Below are 7,321 nucleotides of genomic sequence, written 5' to 3'. Positions count from 1 at the left end.
TTTTTTTTTTTTGAGACAGGGTCTCACTTTTTAGTTCAGGCTGACCTTGAATGCAAACCCACTAGCCCATGCTGGCCTTAAACCTGTGGCAATCCAAACTTGTGGGATACAGGCATGTGCCCCCATGATCAGCTTGATGATACCTATGAATTGACTACAACAGAATAGAGCATGTTGAAGGCATTCAATAATTGTTAGCTATCATTTCAATGCCTTCTTTGCAATGTGGAATAGCAACCCAAGTCGACCTAAAAACACCTTTTCCTGCTACTTTAATGATTCTCCTGAATTAGCTATCTTAGCCTGGCTTCCCTATACCTTTTTAAGGGATCTGTTGTTGCAACCTGAAGTCTGATAGAGTGAGGACCAGCTCATGAGCACCCACAGTCCCTTCGAGGCCTGGAGATCATGTTGCGGCCACCCGTGTCCCTGTACCTGAGCTGTAGGGCATGGACTGGTGCAGGCTGGAAGAGGCCCCGAAGTAGGAATGCTGAGCGCAGCTGGTCAGTGGGGCATGTGTGGAACTGGGCAAAGCAGTCAGGCTCTGGCTTTTCGTCACCAGCAGTGGGCTCTCGTGCTTTCTGGCAAACTAAAAGAGAATAAAACGTGTGGGCCTCGAGGACAGAGGTCCGGGGAGGCGGTCAGCCCTGCAGGAGTGCTGACCAAGCTGGCCCCTGCAGCAGCGCGGACAACAGCTCGAGCCTGGACATAACACACCGGCCTCTGCTGGGCTACAACTAGGAAAATGAGTCCTGGGCACCTTTGGCTCTGCACTAGGCTCCTTCTGGGGGCAGAGTGGAGACAGCATCCTTATGCCTACACCCGTGGAGTTAGCGGTCAGACAGGGCAGGGTTCTGACCCATTCCTGGTCACTCGGAAGCTATCTGGTCCCCACTTTGGACAAGTGACCCACCTACTCTGCCTCAGCGGCTTCCTTTCTAAAAAGAGATGGATGCCCACCTTGCAGAGTTGTGAGGGTGAAATGGCAAGATGCGTTTTCCATACAGAGCACCCTACCTGGCACACAGAATATTCAGTGGACGGTAACGGACAATCCAAATTAACTGCCAGGAGAGATGAGGACATTCTGCCCTAAAAGAAGTAAGGACTCTGTCTACTCTAAGTATTGGCAATGAGGTGTATTAATTACAGTAACAAAAATTTCTTTTTACTGCAAAATTTTCTTTATACCAAAGGAAAAAGATTAGCCCTGTGTACCACTAAGCCATACAAGGTCTAACTCCTGTAAAGCCTGCTCCAGATTCAGGACCATCTCTCTCTTTTTTTTTTTTTTGGTTTTTTGAGACAGGGCCTTGCTATGTAGCCCTGGCTAGCCTCAAACTTTTTTTTTTTTTTTTTTTTTTTGGTTTTTGGTTTTTCTCCGGTACTGGGAACTGAACTCACGAACTTGCGCTTGCCAGGTAGGCGCTTTTGCCGCTGAGCTAAATCCCCAGCCCCTGGCCTCAAACTCTTGAGGATCTTCCTGCCTCAGCTCCTGAGTGCTGGGATTACAGGTGTGCGCCACCACACATGGCCAGAACATCCCTCTCCGGTCCAGCTCTCTGTCAAGCCTGACCTTAAAGGCCCCAAGGGTTTAAATCAGACTGAGGGTCCAAGGGTTTAAACACCCACTGCCCTGTCCCCAGCAAACAGACCGAGGCTCAGACTTTGCACTTCAGTCAGTACACAACGGAGCCTCCTCTTCTCGCCAAGCATTTTTTAAAGCCTCTTAGTGCACACCTGCCTCCCGGAAGAAAACACTAAAAGTCACTCGCTGCTGAGGGTCACGTCGAGTGTGGCTCTGGCGCCAGCACCGACAGGCTAACTCCTCCTCTCACCATGGACGCGTCGATCTGGGCCAGCAAGCGGGGGTTGTTCTGCTCCACGGCTTCCAGGCACTGCAGCATGGCTGTCACGTGCGCGTCGCTGAGCAGGAAGGCGCTGTCTGGGGAGAGAACAGCCACGGTGAGGGCTCCAGCCTCCCGCATGGCGTCGGGGGAGAGGAGCCCAGGGGAAGTGGCAAGGAGAAAGGCGGTAAAAAGAGGCACCGACACGCAAGCCACGCAAGCCACCGCGGGGAAGGAGATGCCCAGGGAAGCTGAGCGCACGCAGGGGAGCGCACAGCCAAGGGAGAGGTTCCGAGTCCACTCTGGCTCTGGTGACTGTGGCCCCAGCACCTGACCCCGCTCTCTGCCTCGGACGCCTGGGCTGGTTCGACTAGCACAGAGGAGACAGGTGATCAGGGTCCAGGCTGCTCCGTGCGTCTGCGCACAGGGCAGCTCTGGGCACGAGTCTGAGTGTGTTTTTCAAGGAAGAGGAGACCTGAGGATGCGATTCTGAGCAGCGTCTCCACGGTGTTGAGCCACAAACACGAGGTCTGGGGCTGGGGGCGCCCAGAGAGGGACAGTGCTGTGGTGCAGAAGCAGGAAGTAGATGCCGGCAGGGGAGACAGACCCACCTGTGTAGAATTTCCGGATGTACTGCCTGTCCCCCAGCAGGGGCCGCAGCTGCGCCGAGAGGCAGTGGCACTGCAAGCTGTGCTGCAGCCACAGCTCCGCCACAGCGCGCTCGCTCACACCAGCAGCGTCGCTCTGGCTGTTCTCATGCAAGTTGATGAACTGGGAAGCAAAGAGGCGCGGTCAGAACACGGAAGCCCAGCGACCCCTGGGCCCACAGGACAGGGAAGGGGAGACAGGCAGCGTATTGTCCTGCCAGGCGTGGCGGTCCACGTGTGGACTCCCGGCACTCAGGTGGCTGAGACAAAGGACTGCTGAGTTAGAGGCCAGCCTGGGCTACATAGCGAGGCTTTGTCTCAAAAAGGGGGAGGCTGAAGTTGGAGAATGAAGAAAGAGACTAAAAGCTTCACAGTGAACAGTTAAGCAATTCACTGACAAGCAACTCCAGGAAAGACAAACTGCCTTGTCTGGCACCTGTTCTGGAACACTCAGAGGAAGGATGAGCTTGGCCTCTGGGCTTTTCTCACAGACTCCTCCATTCAGGGGCCTCCAGGAGGGAATTCAACAAAAACGGGGAGGAGCGGGCAGGAATCATCTAGGAAAAATGTACCAAAGACTCCCCTCCCAAGCCATGGAGCAACGCTGTTTGACCCTAGCCACAGCCTTCTGTTGGAGCCTCTCCCTCCTGAGTGTTCTGAGAGCAAGGTCTCAGAGGCCAGGATCAATGCCATGAACACATGAAGGGTGACTTCAGGCAGCTTCAAAGAGGAAATGGCTACAGCAATGTATCATAGGGAAAGACGTTGGAGGGAGGGCTATTGCGAAGAATATAAGGGATAAGAACATAGAAAATAATGGGCTCTACTGCTGGGGCTTGGGTTCCTGATCATTTAGAAAAAGGTTACTGTTTTGTTTTGGTTTGGTCTTTTGAGGTAGGGTCTTGCTATGTAGCCCATACTGGCCTTGAGCTCACGGTCATCCTCCTGCCTCAGCCTTCGGAATGCTGGGGAAACATGTTACTTTTCCTGACATTACCTTAGCGATGACTCTAGCAGTTGGGGGTATATGTGAAACAAGGTTAGGCATATAGCGACAAGACCTGAAGAGGGTGGTGGTACACGCCTGTAACCCCAGCACTTGGGAGGCTGCTGCGAGTTCAAGGCCAGCCTGGGCTACATAGTGAGACCATGTCTCAAAAAACCAAAAACAACAAGAAAAGGAATTAAGAGGGGTGAGAGACAATCGGAGTTAATTTGATATTTCTCCCTCAATGTAAAATTGGCAGTAATTGTTCTGGAACCAGCTGTGTAGATTTCGCCAACTCAGCTAACTTTCTCGAGCTCTTGTTCCTGGCTCGTCTTGAGGAGGAACAGGATGGTGGGGAGCTTCCATGGCAGCCAAAGCTGTAAGGGACACAGCGGCTCTGTCTGATCCTGGCCTCCGGAAAGCCGCACACGACCTTCTCATCCGTGCCTCTTCCAGACCAGTTCCCAGCACGTCACTGCTGAAGGGAGCTTTTCCCACGGGTCTGGACTTCCAAGAGCTCCATCCGGGTGCCCTACACACAGATCTTTTCACCAGTTCCCCAGAGAAGGGAAAGTGACCTGGAACAGGGGCTCTTCAGGATTCTTAACAACAGTTAAGGGAATAACCCTTCGCTCCAGGTCAGCCCTCAGGAAGGTAACTTCCTTCCTTCCTTCCACAGGAAACCGGATGCACCCCCTCAACAGAACCTCGAGCAGCAAAGACCCCTGCTCCAGCCCCCGTGCTTCCCTCCCACCTCGCGCACCTTCTCCACGTGGAGGGCGGAGTGGGGGCTGAGCCAGCGGATGTCCTTCACGAACTGCCAGTAATCTGCCTGCCGGCAACAGAGCTGCAACAGAAAGCACGGTGAGCGGCTGGCCACGGAATCTAGCTGACTGCTGACACCCAAAGGCAGGAAAAAGGCAGAACCTTCCCTGCCTCAGCACAAGCTCTCAGCAGCAAAAGGACATACACACACGTTCACCCTTTAAAGAATAATTATTAAAGATTTTCTCAAATATTTTATGTGGGACTAGGGCTGGAACCCAGGGCCTTGCAAGTACTCTGCCACTGAGCTGTACCCTAATGCTTTTTAAAATATTTATTTTGAGACCGAGTCTCCTTAAATTGCCCACGTGTACTGGGAACTTGCATTCTTCCTGCCTCAGCCTCCCAAGTAGCTGGGATCACATGCCTGTGCCATGACACCTGCTATTAATCTTTTTTTTTTGGTACCAGGAATGGAACTCAGGACCTTGTACTTGCCAGGCAGGCGCTGTGCCATTGAGCTATATCCCCAGCCCTGTTAATCATTTTTTGGAACATGCAAGTGTTATAGAAGGTATACAGTGAATGATCTGTTTTCTATTCCTTTCTCTCCACCACTCGATTTCCTACAAGGTAATTCTTAAAACTGGTGAAAAGTTATTTATTAAAAACCAGAGTCTTCAGAGTAAGACACCCTTATTGCAGCAAGGACACTGTTGTTTTTCTCAAGATAACCACACCATGAAAGGGAAAGGGTTGCGTTCAAGGTCAGAGAAATGTTTGGCCTCACAATGGCCTTCAACGGGAAGAAGCAGAAATATGAAAATAAAATGTGTAACTCATGAAAACCTAATTGTTGTTTTTCTGAGAATCCTTCCTGAGATTACTGAACAGGAATTAAAACTGAAATCTAAATATTCTTAAAAATACTGAACACGAGTATCAAGAGACAAATCTATCAAAGGAACAAAATAAACATCCCAGAAAGAGGCCTCAACATAAACCAGAACTCAGTAGATAATATAAACAGCATCCAAAATTAATGGTAGGAACTTGGGTGTGGTGGTTCACGCCTGTAATCCTAGCACTCAGGAGGCTAAGGTAAGAGGATCTTGCGAATTTGAGGCCAGCTTGGGCTACTAAGTGAGCTCAAGGTCAGCCTGAACCACATAGCAAGAGCCTGTCTCAAACACACACACACACACACACACACACACACACACACACACACAAAGTGTCCAACAAAGAAAGTCTAGGACCAGATAGTTTTGCTGCTGAATTTTACCAAAACTTTAAAGAATACCAGTTCATCTCAGATGATTCCAAAGAACTGAAGGGGAGAAAATGCTTCCAAATTCATTCTATGAGGCCAGTATTACCCTCGTGAAAAAAACAGGTAAGGAAATATACGAAAAAAAGGAAACTACAGATAGTATCCCTGATGAATACAGATGCAAAAATTCTCAACAAAATATTAGCAAATTGAACCGGGAGTGGTGTTGCAGACCTGTAACCCCAGCACTCAGGAGGCTGAGGCAGGAGGATCACTGCAAGCTCGAGACCAGCCTGGGCTACAAAGTGAGCTCAAGGACAGCCTGAACTGCATAGTGAGACTTGTCTCAAAAAGATAAAAAAATTTTTAAAATTTTTTTTAAAAAAGCCAGGGATATAGTTCAGTGGCACAAGTGGCTGCCTGGCAACCGCAAGGTCCTGAGTTTGATTCCTGGTATTAAAAAAAAATATTAGCAAACTGAACCCAACTGTACATCCAAAAGATTATATACACTGATCGAGTGAGATTTATCCCAGGGAAGGAAAGACGGTTCAACATACACAAATTAAATACTAACATTACAGATCACATCAGAATGAGAGACAAAAACAATAGAATCATCTCAAGAGGAACGGATAAAGGCATATATTTTAAATTTCTCTATAGGGCTGGAGATGTAGTTCAGTGGCAGAACACTTTGCTAGCATACATAAGGCCCTATGTTTGAAAAGGCCCAGCACTAACGAAAAATTCCTATATAAAACTGAAAAACAGTAGGAACGTTAGCTTTTTTTTTTTTTTTTCCTTGAGACAGGGTCTTGCTATGTAGTCCAGGCTGGCTTTGAATTCATTATGTAGCCCTGGCTTGGCCTCAAACTTATGGTGATCCTCCTGCCCTCAGACTCCCAAGTGCTGCGATCACAGGCATGTGCCACCACATCTGGCTTAGCATTTTTATAAAAGATTAAAAAATATGTAAACAACTTGAGCATTTGTCCTAAAGGAACTGATTAAATACATTAGGGTACATACATTCATGTAATATTACATACGCATTAAAAATGATGCCTTACATTAGCAAAGAGTGGATGGCTTTCCAATTCTTCTGACTAGGAAAGAAGCGCTCCAGTTGGGTATAGACTATTCCCTAGAATAACCAACCATGTACTTTTACTGCCACCAGTAAAGTTGCAGCTTACCAAAAATCAGTCATTTTTGTCCTCAGACCTACTTCTGGCACTTGTGCCTATTATAATTTCATATTTAAAGTAATGATTATGTACATGGATGAAATAACTGATATATTCATGAACACTAAGTAGTATACATTGAAAAGCCTTTTCAATAACAGTAGTCACTATAAAGACATAAAATTGTGGAGGCAAACAACTTTTAGAAGTCACAAACAAAAACTCTAAAAACATAGATTTTATATTCATATTATAGGACCTTTAAATTGTTGGTCCACATCTGTAATCCCAACTGGGAGACTGAGGCAGGAGGACCACTGCAAGTCCAAGGCCAGCCTGAGCTGCATAGTGAATGCATAGTGAAAAGGACCAAAAAAAAAAGACACTGACTGTGTGGTGGACTGACAACTGGTGGTCAACTTCTAACACTCAGCTGAACTGAGTAAGCGTGGTGCTGGGTGTGGGAGGCCCACCAGGGGACTGCTGCCAGCAGCACAAGAGGCAGAACTGGAGAAAAAGAAGCAAGGTAGTTGGGAGCAGAGAAAGGCTGTTGGGAGCTGGTAGAAGCTGTTGGGAACCTGTTGGAAGCTGACAGAAGCTGCAAGGAGCTG

At 48.4% G+C, this 7,321-nt stretch overlaps 1 protein-coding gene across 3 annotated transcripts in view; it reads right to left on the bottom strand.

The window, feature by feature from the left end:
* The window catches only part of Kiaa0226 (KIAA0226 ortholog), a 62,962-nt gene that overhangs the window by 22,822 nt on the left and 32,819 nt on the right, over positions 1 to 7,321 (bottom strand). For all 3 annotated transcript variants that reach the window (XM_005383095.2, XM_005383093.2, XM_005383094.2), the window contains exons 3-6: positions 4,246 to 4,329; positions 2,459 to 2,618; positions 1,839 to 1,945; positions 436 to 589 (exon numbers count right to left, since the gene is read on the bottom strand). In XM_005383095.2, coding sequence (XP_005383152.1) covers positions 436 to 589; positions 1,839 to 1,945; positions 2,459 to 2,618; positions 4,246 to 4,329 — 505 coding nt within the window. The remainder of the gene's footprint in view (positions 1 to 435; positions 590 to 1,838; positions 1,946 to 2,458; positions 2,619 to 4,245; positions 4,330 to 7,321) is intronic.

The sequence above is a fragment of the Chinchilla lanigera genome, unplaced genomic scaffold, assembly GCF_000276665.1.
Source record: "Chinchilla lanigera isolate Chin_1 unplaced genomic scaffold, ChiLan1.0 scaffold00019, whole genome shotgun sequence".
Taxonomy (NCBI): domain Eukaryota; kingdom Metazoa; phylum Chordata; class Mammalia; order Rodentia; family Chinchillidae; genus Chinchilla; species Chinchilla lanigera.
The sequence above is the reverse complement of the archived record's forward strand: the minus strand, read 5'-3'. Positions and strand labels throughout refer to the sequence as shown.